This window comes from Lissotriton vulgaris, chromosome 4_1, assembly GCF_964263255.1.
Source record: "Lissotriton vulgaris chromosome 4_1, aLisVul1.2, whole genome shotgun sequence".
Classification (NCBI taxonomy): Eukaryota; Metazoa; Chordata; class Amphibia; order Caudata; family Salamandridae; genus Lissotriton; species Lissotriton vulgaris.
This window is the reverse complement of record NC_141691.1, coordinates 351,771,410-351,788,899: the sequence shown is the minus strand read 5'-3', so window position 1 is coordinate 351,788,899 and position 17,490 is coordinate 351,771,410. Positions and strand designations below refer to the sequence as shown.

Below are 17,490 nucleotides of genomic sequence, written 5' to 3'. Positions count from 1 at the left end.
ATGAAAGGGAAGTCAGGCACTCTTAAAGTGGAAGGATCAAGAGGGATCCCGCTCTGTCGGAACTAGGGTCCTCACACAACCAGCAAGATAGATGTCATGCTTCATCATTTAGACCTGCTCCTCGTTGGGTCAGCACTGCAATACAGAACGGGCTCCCATAAAGGGGCTCTTTGTCGAAGATCTTTTGTTCTTTGCCATATGATGAAGTGGGGGCCGGCTTGGTTTTGTTGCCAAGGAAGTATACACAGTGGTGGTTGGTCCATGGGTGTTGCGTGATGTGGCTGAACTGGATGCTGTTTCCTCCTGCGAAGATGGGGTCGAGGGTATGTCCTGCCTTGTGAGTTAGTGTGGTGAAGAGTTATTTCAGTCCAATGTTGTCGAGCTTTTCCCACAGGGTAGTGGAGTTGGGGTCATTGGTGTTGTTGAGGTGGAAGTTCAGGTCTCCGATGAGTATGTAGTCCATGGAGGCAATGGCGTGGGGCGCGATGATGTCGGTGATGGTGTCGGTGAATCAGTCCTGGGGTCCGGGAGGTCTATAGGTGAGTGTGCCACAGAGTGCAGAGTTGGGGTTAGTCTGGACCTGGAAAAGCAGGTGTTTGACAGCGGGTAAGGTGTGGCTGGATCTGGAGAGGCTGAGGGGGTTGTTGTGCCCGATGGCGAGGACTCCTCCCAGGTGGTTGGGATAGTCCTCTCTCTGGATCTTATATCCGTCCGGGATTGCAAAGGCAATGTTAGGGGCAGAGGAGGTGGTGGTCCAGATGTCTGTAAAGAATGCGATATAGGGGGGGAGTGTGTCCCAGAGGTTCCAGATTTTCACGGCATGTCTGTGCAGGGAGTGCACTGTGAGGAAGATGCTTCTTAGGGCATCAGCGGTTTTGGCGGCAGTGGCGGTGGTGAAGGTCTGGCGGCAGTGGTGGAAGGAGTACTGCTGTGGGTCGTGTTCAGCCTGGCCAGTTGGCAGTTGTTCTTTCTTCCGAGGTTACGTGCGAGGATGGCGGATGAGTCGTAGTGATGGATGTGAGGAGTTCCAGGGTCCCTGGCGCTGGTCGTGGTCAGGTCACGGACCAGCGCAGATGGACTTGCCTTTGGCACGCCTTCGTCTCCCCAGTGCAAAACCAAAGCGGATGATGGACGGAGTCTTGAACAATGCAAGCACTCACCCCCAGTCTAATGATCTGGGTTTAATCCATCATCATTCTTTAGATCACTCCGCCACCCAAGTTCAGACATAGCCATATGCAAATCAGTCTGACCCTTTGCCTCATGGGAACAGTCCAGTCAGAACTGCCAAGCCATGTTTTCCCCGGACCGCAAATAAGCATCCTGGGACCGGTTTCTGGCTAATCAGCCGTCATCAGCCAGGTTAGCTTAAATCCAGTGGCAACGTGAGCAAGGAACCCACGTCTGGGCATACCCTGCCAACTTAGGGTGAACAAAGCAAAACCAAAGGGGATGATGGATGGAATGTTGAACAATGCAAGCACTCACCCCTAGTCAAATGATCTGGGTTTAATCCATCTTCATTCTTTAGCTCACTCCGCCACCCCAGTTCAGACATAGCCATATGCAAATCAGTCTGACCCTGTGCCTCATGGGAACAGTCCAGCCCGAGCTGCCAAGCCATGTCTTCCTTGGACCGGAAACAAGCATCCTGGGACTGGTTTCTGGCTAATCAGCCGTCATCAGCCAGGCTAGCTTGAATCCAGAGGCATTGTGAGCAAGGGACCCATGTCTGGGCATACCCTGCCAACTTAGGTCGAACAAAGCAAAACCAAAGGGGATGTTGGACGGAGTGTTGAAAAATGCAAACACGCATCCCCATTCAAATGATCTGGGTTTAATCCATTATGATTCTTTAGCTCACACCGCCACCCAAGTTCAGACATGGCCATATGCAAATCAGTATGACCCTGTGCCTCATGGGAACAGTTGAAGCCGAACTGCCAAGCCATGTCTTCCCTGGACAGGAAGCAAGCATCATGGAACTGGTTTCTGGTTACTCAGCCGTCATCAGCCAGGCTAGCTTGAATCCGGTAGCAAAGTGAGCAAGGGACCCAAGTCTGGGCATGCCCTGCCAACTTAGGGCAACAGAGCAAAACCAAAGGGGATGATGGACGGAGTGTTGAACAATGCAAGCACTCACCCAGAGTCAAATGATCTAGGTTTAATCCATCATCGTTCTTTAACTCACTAAGCCAATCCAGTTCAGTCCGACCCTGTGCCTCATGGGAACAGTCCAGCCCGAACTGCCAAGCATGTCTTTCTCGGACCGGAAACAAGCATCCTGGGATAGGCTTTTGGCTAATCAGCCATCATCAGCCAGGCTAGCATGAATCCAGTAACTCAAATGCACAGCCGCCACCATCAAATAGGGTAGAGGGGAGGGACAAGAAGCTGGGAGGCAATGTAATTTGCACTGATGCTGGTCAATTGTCTGAAGCTACACATGACAAACCTGAATTACCAAAGTAGCACAAATCACACACCCCAAAATTGAAACTCTTCAAACAAAGCAGGCACAAATGATAATGGACACATCTCTCCATTATATGTCACAGGTGATTAAAGATATGTACTCTCTCCATGGCTGTTGACACCCATCAGAGCCACAAACACCCAGGCACAATGTCGCCCTTGGACGCACCAGGTCCATTGTCGAGGAAACATTTGGCATGCTTAAGTCACAGTTCCGATGCCTTGACATCTCAAGTGGCATACTGCTGTACAGCCCTGAACAAGTGTGCAAGATCATCCTGGCATGTTGTGTGTTGCACAACATATGTGTCCGCACCAATGTGCCATGGATCGAAGTGCCAGATAAACCTGACAATCCTGAGGATGACCTAGGAGATAAGGCTGATGCTGCACACACCCCAGATTCTGCTGCAGGATCAACACGAAGGGACAGAATTATTAATGATTCTTCACATAAGCACGTCAAAATATGACATCCCTTTTTTTTTCTTTTCCGTGCAAAACGCACATAAGCACAATTTGTGCAATAAAACATCACAACACCAAAACCTTGTGTGCATGTTCATTCACTGCATAAGTACATCTATCCGACAAGTGAAAGTTAAACATTGTGCGGTTAGTAATGGTGACTTGAAAGTTTGCGTGGGGTTATGTGTTTTGGGGTCAGAGTTGACTTTAGGGTGTTTTTTGGGGTCAGAGAGGAAATTCCATCAAATACTGTCTATCTGAAGAACACCTTGCACTTAGCATCCTAATTTTTCCCGCCTTAACGCTAATGTGACAATTTTTTCATAACCGCGATGGAAAATAATAGCTAAATACATGTAACAACACAAAATATTACTGCTAAAGTCAATTTGCGTGCACAATCTCACTGTATAAACAAAAAACTGCCCGCAAACACACAGGAAGTGATGTCAGAATGCATCCTGGAGGACTACTGTGCACTTTCACTTTCTCTTTTGAGCACACTGCTGGTGACTTCGGAGAGTGTTGGAGGTGTTTAATGTGGTGTGGTAGTGATTTTGGATTTGAGAGTTTTGTTGTATCCTGGGAACTGTCCCTAGTGTCCCTGTGAAGTCTTGTATACTTGTCCTTACGTGTTTTTTGTGCTTGTACTAAATCTTGTTGGGTGTTTGTCCAAGGGGTAATTTACATTCTTAATAGTTGTTGAGGTATATCTGAGGGCTTTATTTTTTAGGAGTGGGTTTAGGTGTGTGCTGGGAGATGGTGGGTGTGGGTAGGGAGGGCAGGATGTTGGAGGGGGAATTCAGGGGCTTCCTCTGGCTAGTGAAGTAATACCAGCCCTTGATGGTTGAAAGTGGGGGTTGGATTCTGCACGAATATGCTGTACATGTGCAGAAGGTGAGGTGGGAGCATGTGAGGAGCCAGGTGCTGCAGGTCTTCGGTGTGGACAGGACTGTCTGACAATGGAAGCACCGATGGCAGGATTGCGTGGGCCGTGAGGGTGACATGTTGCACCACCTGGGAGTCCTCATTGGCTAACAAGGTGGTAAGTACAACCTCAAAATAGTTAAAAGAACACTTTTGTGACAAATATAAAATACTGTCTGTAACACAATGGGTTATATGTTCAAGAAAGTGGCGGATTGAGGCGTTAGACGTCATGCCTTCACGCCCAACTTTGCCACTTCAGAATCGCATTGCTGCACCATGTATACAAGCAAATGGTGCCGGTTTGCGTTTCCCCTTGCTCTGGTGCAACAATTAGCAGTGTAGTGCCAACTCTTTCCTCCTTGCACCATTGTGCAAGGGTGTCTGCGTGCAGGGCAAAGATTGTTCATGTACAGGAAGGGTGACCTTACTGTACATTAACAATCCAAGGTATTTTGCTTATTTCATGCGTGCTGCACAAGGCAGCACACACGGAAAAATCAAAAAGGATGAGGAATCATGGATGCCTCCTAGTTTTGCTTAGGAACAGCTTGACCCTGACCTTTACTTTTAGCGCTGCCTCCTATGTACGCTGCCCTTATACCTAGGTTTTATGTAATGTTGTATGAGATAGGAAACATTTGACATTTATTATAGGACATCCAGAGTGTCATACACCATCAATAGATGTGACACACCCTTGTGTGATCTGCAGCAAGGCTATTGTCTGCAGATGATTGAGAACATGTTGTTGTTGGGAGCAACGGGGCGATGGGAATATGTCACACAAGAAGAGTGTGCAAAATGTGCAAATGTGCAAGCATAATTGTCTTGTTTTGCCTAACTCTGCATTATCATGTCTTGTGGGAATAACAGGCAAACTAGACACAACCATGTATGCAACTTGAAATGCAACAGTCTATTTACAGACTATCGACATTGATGAATTGGATGATGAATTGGACACGTGTGAATTTGCATCTGTTACAAACACACATTTCTTTTCATGTCTCACAGCTGGCAGACCACTCATCACACAGGGGGATATCGACGCATTCAAGGACCCATACGCCACTGGTGAGTTCACCCATTAAATATAGTAATTGTGAGATGTGATAAATGTCTGGGTCAAATCATGTACTTAGTAGAATGCAGTATTGGTGTGATCACATGTACCTTGCCTCCAGTGTGATGGTGTTTTGTGGTAGTGAGAAGAGTATACAAATCAGTAAGCGAAGATGGAGCAATGCATATGTCTTCCGGATGGAATTTTGCACATCACCAGTCAGTGATACCCATGCAAAAAATATCAATGGGTTCTGTCACTACAGCACATGCATGTGGATTATAGATCGTACAGACAGGAGAGGAGACATTTGAGTGGTGTTGGTGATGAATATGATCAGACATGGAATGCGACTACATCCTTGACTGAGATGACAGTGCAAGTAGGCCAGATCATGTACAAGGAGGTAGTGTTTTTCAGGCTGTGCGTGATCAGACACCGGTCTGCACAGTACTATTGTAGGTATTCTGCATACCAGCATCCCCAAGGTTACAGTGCATAGCTTTAAGCCAAGGCTGTGAGGGGCACGTTCCCCAACTACCTAGCAAAGATGGCCCTATGTATGTAATTGGCATGTTTTGGCACTACAATGGTGTTGTCAAGCTGTCTCCTTGAGCTCATTCCACTGGTAGACTCGGGCAAATGTATAAGCCCCACTCGCCAACTTTGTGACGTTGCCCCACATGCATATACCACACATGCTTTTACTCCACAGTTTTTACTCTGCGATACCTTTTAAAACACAGGGCTTTACAATGCTATTCGTTACAATGCATTCTCCATTACAACCCAATTACCATTCTAACGCCAGCGGGCATTACTTTGGGGAATACGTTGTGACAGTTTGCAGTGTAAAGCCCTGCATTGTAAAAGTTTTAGCAGAGTCAAAATTGTGGGGTAAACAACGTTTTTCCCGCTCGCCCGTGGCGAGAGGGGCTGCGCCTTATTTCAAGTCAGTGTTCAGCCAACTAACGTTGTTTTTCCATGTGTGCTGCTTGATATAGCACACATGAAAGTGACTGTGGGGTTTTTCCAGGATTGGTCATGTGCAGGAAGGGACACCTTCTTACACATAAACAAGCGTCCCTGGCACACAGACACCCTTGCACTTTTGTGCAAGGGTGCCTGTGTTCACGCAGAGTTGATAAACTTTACCTCATCACCGGGGGACACACACAGCTGCACCAGAATTTTGAATATATGATGCAGCCCTGTGTTACAGAAGTGGAGGAGCAAGGTGCTACACCTGGATGGCTAATGCCTCTCTCCTCCAATTCCTTGTACAAGTCCCTCTCAGTCACGGTATGTGACAGCCGCACCATTTTACAATGACAGTCTCATTGGATTGTAAAACCATATGTCAGATGCCATGCACTGTCATGTCAGTGTCACCAGCATTTTGTAACTGATCCTTGATTCTACATTGCCTTGTCCATGTCACATTTGAGCTTCACAATCTTCCGTTAGAGTGTAGGCTCCCATGTTACACTGACCTTGTGTTTCTGAGTTAAATGGAGAACATTGACATAGTCATTAGAATCACATTTTGTAATTGCTCCTATTTGACAGACAATATGTCGCCAGAGGAGGCCCACAAATTCCAGGCCAGGAAGGACCGGTATCTTCACGTACTGAGGGTGGCCAAGGGATACATCAACATGGCAAGCAGGCATCGAGCTGACGGGGCAGCTGGGAGGTGGAAGTCGGTGCCTGATGTAGTCCTCCGATGAAGGCAGAGTAACAAACAGGACATACTTGGCCCTTCTGGCGACAGGAGTGGGCCCCTACATGGACAGGGATCTGCATATCCCCCGAGACACCACACAGACAAGCTGCTGCTTCAGGATCTGGCACACAATCTGGCGCCCCCTCACAGCCCCATGGACAAGGGGCAATGCCATCTGCTGCATCTGATCAGCTTGTGCCGTTTACCATGTGAGACCGTCTCACAATCATCGACATGAACATCAGAGTGGCACAAATAGAATGTGAAATGGCGGAGCATCCCACCCACCTACAAGAGATTAAGGCTGCCATGGGTCTCCCTTGTTGAGCTTTCCGATAGGGACCCATCCATCAATGTTATTTATTAATAATAGTTAGTGATAGGTACGTTTTTAAAGTGTTAGGTAGTGGAGTTGTAGTGGAGGAATATGTTGTGTTAGATTTTAACACTGTTTTAGTTCTTTATTCTCTTGTGGTATTTGTAGATACGTTTCCTTTTCCTTTGGGTGGGGGGTAAATCTATTTGTTGTTATAAAAAATAAACAAATTACAACAAAAATATATATTTGTGTATGATATCTGTGTAGTTAGTTTGTGTTTAGCTAAGATGTATTTGTCCTATCTTCTGATGTGCTTTATGGGTGGGAGGAGGGTTGATGTCTTAGATATGTTGTTTTGTCTTTAGGATTAGTTACGTTAGATAGTTTAGATTAGCATTCACTGTGTTCCAGTTTGTCAAGATTAGGTTAGTTGTAGTAGTGCTTAGTGTTAGTTTAGGGTAGTTAAATGTGTTCCTTGATAATATATTTTACTGTTTTTGAATTATGGTTGCTCTTATGTCTGAAGTGATTTGGTGGAGTATTGTTTTTGCCCTTGTATACAAGTTATTCAGTCACAGAACAATTGTTTGAATGTGTACGTGTGGTCATGACATGTTACTTAGCAGGACGGATAGTGTCAGCATCCTTTTGATTTGAGCACAGTAAACTTGCATGGATTACAGGGTGGCAAGTAGGACTTTTGGCCGAGGCTAGGGACACTCTTTTGTGAAGTTTAACATCTTGTGTGTGACTCATAGAGTTGGACAGCACAGCCCATTTACAACACAATGTAGGAACATGACCTTGAACAAACATAGATATTGCAACTCTTATCCATCATGAAAATAAATGTATGCACCATGTTCCACAGATTACATCCAGACCCTGCATATCACATGAGCCTGACACAGAGACTATCTACCATGCACACACATAAGCACACTTGCTGCCTAATGCAGGTGTGTCAGAATTATTGAAATTGGATGTTCATGTGCATGAAGGCTCACCCTCCTGCCCATGCAGAATATTTTCAGTTTGTGGATCAAATGTGCACGGCATATGGCAGATCATATTTCTGATGCAAACAGGCGGGGAACTGTAGCATTGCTCCCTGTAGTGCCAGTGTCATACCCACTTTTCCTAGCTTTTACTTTTGTCATTACCTCATAGTGATGCCACCCTTGAAATGGTGGTACAGCATCTGACTATATGGTAATTGCAGTGCAGTACAAATCCCTAAACACATTGCCCTCTCCTTTCACAGTGAGCCCAGCATGAGAGGGCTCCTGATTTCCAAGGCATTGTTAAGCCACGGGAAGGGGCTGACCAAGGACTTGCACTTTAGGATAAGTCCCTATTTCCAACACAACTTCACTGAAACAGACATTGTGGTTCCAATAGCGGGTGGTAGATATGGTGTGCTCTATCTTTGAATGTTGCATGCAATGACACCCGTCACAACAAGCTTTGTCCACCCCTTAGAGTGTGAGTTGATTTGCCAAGAGAGACTTGTTAGCAATGCTAAATGGAGACACTACTTGTGGCATGCAACTTACTTGGACATATTCTGCACATGCCTATTGCCATCATGTAAGTAGGGCAATGTTGGAATCTTGCTAGAAGGTTGTATTTGAGTAATGAGGGCACAGCTAGTTCACACATGCCCGGTCTTCTCACTGCCTATCTGGGACACAGTTAAACATCTAAACCATGCATTGAATTTTGTGAAGACTGTCCCAGTACTTAGTCAAACAACCCCCACATTCCATTAATACCCAGTGGAGGGCCTGAAAGAGTCCTTTGGGGGAACGTGACCAGAGGAAGAGGAAGAGTTCATTCAGCAGGCCGATTGCAGTATCATTGGGAACAACACAAATTATGGCAGTCCATATCAGGGTCCAAGTTGAGTGTAACAGTGTGAATCTGAGAACAGAGGAAGCTTATGTTCCGGTGCATGATGCTAAGCACAGATCCAAGGCAAAACAGTCCATTTGGCCCAGATTAATGCTACTGCTTTTTTCTTAGAATCATACACATCTTTGTCCTCTTATGCGTCATGTGCCTCCCATATGTATGGTGGTAGATGGGCTGCGGCACTGTGAGGCACTGACACATCAGGGGGCTGAGATTTGGATGTTGAAGCAGTAACAGCATTCATCTGTGCAAAACCTTGAGGCAGCACTGCTGTGATGAGCAGCTGCAGGGCATAAAAGATTCCAGCAACGTGTCTGTGGTATGCAGCTGTGGCAGCCATTTGTGAGGCTTGAATCTGCTCCTTGTTCTCCATGATCATTCGTATGTCACACAACTCCCTGTTGACATCGCTGGAGCCACTCTGACTGGACAGTTGTTCTTGTCTCTGAGTCAGTACTCCAGGAATGTCAGCCATGGAATGCTGGAGAGCATGAGGCGGACTGTGGGGGGCTGTGATGGTCTGTAGACATCCATGTACCACATCTAATTTGACCGCCAGACTGTAAACCCTACCCCCACCTGACCAGCCATCTCCTGCTGGACCTCTACCACACGACATTGAAATGTCAGAATTGGGTCCTCGAGTTCCTGGGAGACAGCTGTGGTGGTAGGTGCTTGCTGCTGGATGGTTTGTGCAGGGAGTGGAGTTTCCACGATGCTGCTGGATAACCCTGCTTCCGGAGATCGGGAGCAAATGGGGTTGAGCAGGTCTTGGGGTGTGTCCTGGTTGATGGTTGGGAGCTTTTCATCTTCATCATTGAAGAGTGGGACAGGCTGCTGTACAGGAGGTGATGTTTCTCCCTCTGCAATGTAAGGGGAGATACAATTGTATGTGTGGTTCAAGTATGATCATGCATTGGATAAGTTTACAAGCAGACTGCATGACAAGGTCCATTCAGGATGTTTAGGAGGAGATGCCTTTTACATGCCTGATAGTGATTCATTGTACAACAACAAGTATGCAACTTTATAGTTGTACATTATCATCTCACAGTTTACAGGTATGCCAAATGTGAGTGACCAATGTCTACACACATGCAGCACTAGTTGTGTCACCTGTTCAGTAGTGACAGGGGTTCAGGTTTTAATACATTGTTGTCAATGTTGATTAGCTCAGATGGATGTGTCTGTGACTGCATTGTGGGTAAGCCACCCGTACTCAGTACACCTGGATAATTTTCAAGATTACTCATTTTTGGAGGGGTGGATTGCATGGTACCACATCTTGTTGTTGGAAATGCAACTTGATCATTGTTGAGCCATGATTAGAGTTCCCACTGTTGTGATCTGGGTTGATGTGATGTGCCACATGATGTGGGCAGGGAAGTATGCTTGATTTGACAGGATACACACAGTGTGGATACTTGTTCATTCTGTTGAGTCAAAAGAAGTGATGGCATCTTAATGGATGCATGTTGATCTAGAGGTATGGTACATCTTTGGTTTTACTGCCCCTTTACCTTTCAGTCGATGACCCTTTCAATTATGCTCATTTCCAATTGTGAGATGTTGCACGTTTGAGGAAATATGGGGCTTAATCACAGCTGGGACACTTGGGCATTGTTGGCCAGCAGATGCCTTTGTTTCATCAGGGATCATATGTAGAGTGACAGAGTGTGACCTGCTCCTTTAAGAAAGAACTCCACACTCATTCACTTGCATGTGTGCTGGCATGCTCACTCATGCACATAATCAGTCACCTTCACAGTGCATCCTCATTTTGTCGGAAAAGAGATGCAGCCCTTTGCAGACAAATTGTATGTGCATGGTGTTGAAGCAAGTGGGCCATTTTGACACCCTGCCACATATATAATCAATGTGCCCCTTTGTTCTTTCATGTTGCCCTTATTTTGTGGTTGGATATAAATATTTGAGAATATTTAGAATTACTTTTCTGTGCAGATTTCCAAGTCTGTGAGCCCACCGATATGTGTCTTTCACAATATTCATTGACTGGGGTGATATGTGTCTATGCCTCCAGGGACAAGGGTATCTGGGACAAGAGCTGCAGTCATTGTCGGTGTGCACTTTAATTGTGCATAAGTGACATTGGGCCCATCCACCACTGTCCCCCAGTCCCTTGTTGTTACTCACCCTGTTGCTGAAGTAGTTGGTCATGTATAGCAGTGTCTTGTCCCTGAACTCCAACACCCGACTCCTCACTGATGACTGTGGACACCTGTTCCTCCAAATCCTGCAGCTCCTCCTGTGGCACTGGACTCCCACCTCCAGTCTGCAGTCTGCAGTGCTGCCTTGCGATTGGCCAACAGTTTCTCCTTGGTCTTGCACTTAGCATCATGCCAGCGCTTCTTGCAGCTGTTCACTGTCCTCCTCACCTCCCCAACAGCATTCACCTTGGCTGTGATGGACTGCGATATTGCATTTTTGGTCCCCACTGACACAGTGGAGCTGACAAAGAGCTGGTGTTGTTTCTCTGCCACCTCTTCAACCAGGTCCTGGGTTTCCTGCTAGCTGAACGGGTCTTCCTCTTATTCTTTCCCTTGCCCTTCTCCTGGGTCTCTGGTTGGTCGCCTGGCTGTTTAGAGGGTTGTTGTCTCCTGCAGACCTGGGTCCAGCTTCCTCCATGGTTATATTGTTTATTTATATATATATATTTTCTTGTTGTGATACTTCGCAGGCGTTTTGTATTCGATTTTCCAGCCTAACGTGAAAAAACAGGCGTCACGCTACTTAGCATGCAGTGGCCACTGACTGGCCTGCTGCAACTTTATTCATGTTAGCGGCAAGATTTTTATCACCGTAACACTGTTGTTAATGTCAACAATTTCCGCTGCGATGACAAGCTATCGCCATTTAGTGATGGCTTGTGAATACGCTGCTAACATGGCAATAGTTTTCAGCTGTACACGGTGGTAAGAAAACTGCTGCTAACTAGCGTAAGCAGTAGTTATCGCCAGTCACGTACATATGGCCCTGAAAGTCTTCCGTAATGGAAAACTGATTAACTGCTTTTTAGGCCACTTTGCATCGCATGAGCGCCTGTGATGATCTTTACTAAATCAGGGCCTCAGTCTATGGTCCACAGTACATGCACTGCAGCAGCTTGATTTCACAGAACTCTCTTCTGAATTTGTACACACACCAACAAAAGCTCAAGATAGTGCTCAGAGTTGAATGTAATTCCAAACTGGAGTGTTAAATCAGTTGTCGGAGAGAGAACCAATTTTGCTACAATATTTAGTGGCTGATACAGAATTATGCAGGTTTTCTATTTGGAAAAACATTGGTAATAGTTACTGACTAAGATAAATGCTGGTAACTCAAAGAACTTTGAACCTAATGATGCACATGGCCTTATTTCAACTATTCAACTTAGTTAGGTACTGTTTCATTTCCAATCCAATCCTCAATTTCACTAAAAGTACTACTTCATATAAATTATTATGTATGTATTTAAAAACGAAGCAACATATTGCATTTCAGACATAATCTATCATTCCTTACATGCAACAAGAGATGGATTGGTGGACATTGCACAAACCAATGCATGTGACTGTAGCTGATGTATGTTCGGTAAGCTGTTTTATGTGAATGAGTACAGCAACGACAAACAGACATCTGAATACAGTATACGGCAAAGAATATACAATAAAATGGCGCCGCACAAAAGTATGATAAGTCCCAATTTGAGTTGCACATACACAATTAACAAAGTTATAAGGTTAGGCCTGGTACAGTTAACCTCCGATGCCATCATTTTAGTATTGTTTTTAAATCTTGTGCTGTTATCTTGTAGACATCAATATTTGCACATGCTATTACTCTGTAAATTTCTTACATTCCTATTGCCTAGCTTACCTTTCCTGAGGATTTTATTCCTTTGCACAGAGCTGCTCCAACTAGAATCCATGCCAGCAAGAGACAGAGCGCAAGGTACCAAACAATGTGGCCAGTCTCATCCATTCCACTTGATTGACGTAGTGCAACTTTACTAAAGCGAAAAAAAGAATACACTCATCACTCACTTCCATGGGCTTTGTCATTAGCAAAACAGGACAATGTAATGATAAAAAAAAGCTAATGGGGCGGAGCACAAACATTTTTGGCTGGTATTATTGAATTTCCTTAGTGGTAAGGCACTGCTTGCTCCAAACACCTTTTACCCATGTATTCTGAAAACAGGATTATATGGGCCTCATTTATGGAGAATTGGCATACGACAGCAAAGCATGTTTTCTTGCTGCATTGCCCTATGCTAATGTGAAAAGACAGGAATACACCCTATTTATGAAACACAGTGCATTCCTTTCCTTTCCCTTTGCTCTGGCTCACAATTTGCTGCCCAGCACCAATGCAAGAACCCTTGAACCATGGTGTATGGATGTCTGTATTGCAATCAGGATTGTTTTGTGCAGGAAGGGGCACCTTCAAAAAAGGGAGGGAAATAAAATATTTCTCCTTGTCACGCCTACTCTGTAGAGGTGTAAGGTTTGACACTGCACCAAGTTTACACGATTAAGTAAAGTGGGGGCAGATTCAACATTGTTGGATGTGGCCCTTCTGGCAGGTTCACCCCAAAACTTTTTGCTTATTATTGTGACCTGGTGTTAGTGATTTTTGGCTTCTGCACACTTTACCACTGTGTCCCAGGGTAAAGTGCGTGCGTGTGGTGAAGTTCGCCTGCCCTCCCATAGGAATGCATGGGGAATGTATGTGTATCTGGTAGTTCCTTATGCATGGGGAGTGCAGGGGCGAGTTTGGTATGTGCGGACTCGTGTGATTAAATGCTGCGCGATGATGTGTGCGGCGTTATTGTGTCTAGTGTGGAAGTGCCACTTCTAGAAGTTGGCATGTCTGTGTAATTTATATGATTTGGCTATTCTGGCTTGTGTTTGGCTGGAGCTGGCTGGTGATCCTGGCTCCAGGAGTCAGTATGGGTCTGACCCGGGGTGAGTGGAGAGATCTGCATGAGTGATGTGAGGGAGAAGTGCACCTGGGACCTGAATAGGGCTGGGCTTTCCCCACACAATGCTGGCTCCGCCCCCTGTGGTGCGTCTAATGTCCCTAACCTGGCCAGTGAATGAGAAGAGGGGCTGAGCACAACAGAGTACTCCAAAATCAGCTGCGACTTGTTTTCCCCCACCCTGCAGACACAGACAAAGGGAAAATGTGTATAAAAGAGGGGCTGTGTCTCCATGAAAATGTTCTCTTGCTGATCCTAACCTTGAGGGGGGGCCTGCTGCTGCTGGGCGCCAGGAGGACCGCCACTGGGGACTGCCTCCCTGCCTGGAGGGCCCTGTGAGCTGGACCCTGGGCCCAGCCTTTCCCCCCCTGTCTACCTTCCCAAAGGACTTTCCTGGACCTGGCCCCTAAAGCGCCTGGGGAGCGCTATATCCTGAGGGCTGGGAGAAGCGCTGGACTTTGGTACTGTTGGTGCTTTATTTTTCCTCCTGAGGAAGTGCTTCTATTTTTACCGGCAGCCCCGAGCTGCGCTTGCCACGCAGATGGAGTCCCCGGCGTGGGGATCCCCCTGCCCTTGCGCCCGGATTAAGCGGGGGCCTACCCCTCAGTTGTGTGCCTTTTAAGCGGTTGCCTAACCCACAATTGTGTGCCTTTAAACGGGAGCCTACCCCGTATTTTGCTAAGGAAATCACCGCCATTGGCCCCGGGCCGCTACAGTCCTCCGGGAAGCCACGGCGTCATTGGCTAAGGGGTGGGAGGCTCGACAGAGGAGCCGCGCTGTAATTGGCCCATTGTAGGAGGCACGACTGATGAGCCGCACTGCGAATAGGCCCGACCGAGGAACAACAGTGTGACGAGGTCGGGCGCTCGCCTCCCCCGGAAGGCATAGATCGGCACCGGAGACTAATGAGAAGCTGAGCTGAGCCTCGCGGGCTCCATTAGGAAGAGAAGCCTGTCCCTGTTGTTTCTTGTGTGCGGGGCTCTCAGAGTGAGGAAAGAGCCCTGCGGAGGACGGCCCCAATGCCTGAAGAGTCCCCCGAGGGTAGCCCGGTAAGTGTAGCAGGGCTGGGGGACTCCCTAGGGGTATTTGTTTGTGCAGCCCACGGCACTGGAGGAAGTGGGGGCAAGTTGTGATTCTTCTTTTGAGTACCCGAGCGGGATTCCAACGTGTAAGGGCATTCCTCGTATTAAGAGTCCACGAGGCTCCCGGGGTTGTCGGGGCACATTGCCGGTGCCAGCCCCTCCCCTCTTGACAGTGTTACTTTTATTTTTGGGCCACATTGTCAATATAAGGGTCCCTGAGAGGCCCCAACGTGCGGGGGCATTTGGTGTTTAGGGCCTACGTGGCTCCCATGTGGTACGGTGGCATTGTTGTGTTCAGAGCCCACAAGAGGCTCCTGGGGACATAACTGTTTAGAGCCACAAGGCTCCTGAGGCCCCAATATTTCTTTGAGCCCACGAGGTTCCAGGGGGCATCTTGTTTCTCGAGCCAGAGGGCTCCAACGTGGCCAATTTATTCACGGGGCTAGTGAGAGCCCAGGCCACATTCCTATCTCCAGCTGCCCAGCACTTAGTGGGCAGCTGCTCCGTTTAGGAACCTTTGCGCAATCTTCTTTTGCTGTCTGCGCAGCCTGCCCTGACATTGTGGACACAGGGCGTTTCAGCCCCTGAGAGGCCACTTGGCCTGGGGGGCAGTTTCTGTGTTGTGCCCTTGTGTGGGGTACATGTTTATGCCCTATGCGATCTTTTGCGCAACTGTGTCTTACCTGCACCTCTGAATGTGGTTTTATGCATCATGTGTCTTACCTACACCTCTAAATGTGTTTTTATGCATCATGTGTCTTACCTAAACCTCTGAATGTATTTTTATGCATCATGTGTAAAGCTTTTGGCCTATACCCCTAAATGTATTTTTATGCTTAGGTGGTTGTTTTTCCTAATATAGCTATGCTAGTGAGTTCATGGTTCCCTGCGTGATAGTTTCCTAAGGTGGTTAGGGTTGCGTAGGTAGTACTTACCTTTTACCAGAGGTTACTAGTTGTGTGCTACATTTGTTATTTGGTGCTACAGTTATCATATGTTCTATGTGCTAAACCTTATTCCTACCAAGTGAAAGTTCTATAAGTGCTTATTCCTGACAGTGGTCCATGTGGCCCTGTCCCATGTATATAATCCCCTGTAAATTCTGCCCGTGCCTCTGGCACATTGTAAAGTGTGTGTTTACTATCTAATGTGTTTGGTAAATACAAAGGCTATTTGTACATATACCTTGTGTGGAGTTCCTTTTGTGGGGGGCCTGGGATGTTGTTGTTGGTGGGTGCTTGCGTAAATACTTAACTTACATTGCCTCCGGGATCAGCCTTGCTGCTCATGTCACGTTGCTAAGGGGGTGAGCAGGGGTTATCTTTGGAGTGTAACTTCCTTGCCCTAACTAGAGTGGTGGTTTCTGCCTGACTTTGGCGCAAGCCTCAGCCAACCAGAAATCCCATTTCTAAAAAAAATCCATCTGTGTTGAGTTGGAAAACCCACTGCAGCGCCCACTGCAGCAACCATGGAAGGCCTCACTGGTGTCTTACTCCATATTTATGAGGCGATGCAAAGCCACGCAAAGTGATATTGTTGAGAGGTTTGTGCCAGTGTGTAAGGTGTGAGAAGAAACCATTTATTGTGTGGCATTTTGCTGTGGTGGTGCTGTGTTCTGTTGGTTTTTGTGCTGATGTGCTCTTGTCCTGATTTGTTTGGTTTATTTAGTGTTGTGTTTTTAACTGTTTTCTTTTAACTGTGTTGTTGTGTTGCTTTGTCCCTGTTATTATGTTGTGTTCTGTTGCTCTCTTTAAATATCTCAACAAAAGCTTCTACAATTCAAGCCAACAGCAGCAAACCATTTACCACTGCCTAAAGTCGTAAAGTGGCACTGCTACAACTCATCAACTATTTAAAACATGCGTCGGCCCAAAACTGTGGCCAAGAACACGTTTTAACCCAGAACTCACAGTGCCCCTTTCATGAGATGCTGCCCAAGATGTAAAAAGGTTAAGTAAAGTAAAAACTTAAACAGCAAAAATGAAATTGTATATCTTGGACATACATGTAATTTATCACTAATTGGACACATTGCCTACACATATACTTTCTTCGTTTGATAAAACAATAACATAGATAGATATGACAATTATCAATCAAGCAAATAAATCAACCTAATTTCTCAATATTACGTATATTTGCAGGGAAAGCGCTTCAAATGGCCTAACTTATATTTATTTTCAGACTTACATCATGCAGCCTGACTGGTGTTTTAAGGAAATAATGAATAAATATACATGAAACAGATGAATATTCAGTAGTATGCCGATTTTGTTTTTTTAGAAGTTAGACTAATGTCAAAGTGTGCACAACTGGAAGGGAGTTTTATATTTTTGGTGAACACGTTCCTAATTATTGTTGTAGCTTTTACTGCATTTTCGGTTAATATGGCACTAGAGCAGTGATTTTCAAAGTACTGGCCTCGGGCTGTTTTGGCCCTCCTGGCTTTTACACGTGGCCTCCTTGTCACCAGCAGCACTCGGCTGCTCTTTACTTGATCCAGCAATAATAATAAATAGATGTTAAATA

The 17,490-nt window shown here is 46.2% G+C and overlaps 1 protein-coding gene across 2 annotated transcripts in view; it reads right to left on the bottom strand.

Annotated features, from left to right (window-relative positions):
- LOC147718740 (sodium- and chloride-dependent neutral and basic amino acid transporter B(0+)-like) overlaps window positions 1-17,490 on the bottom strand; it is a 425,103-nt gene that overhangs the window by 227,487 nt on the left and 180,126 nt on the right. For both annotated transcript variants that reach the window (XM_086918726.1, XM_086918727.1), the window contains one exon: window positions 12,775-12,907. In XM_086918726.1, coding sequence (XP_086774852.1) covers window positions 12,775-12,907 — 133 coding nt within the window. The remainder of the gene's footprint in view (window positions 1-12,774; window positions 12,908-17,490) is intronic.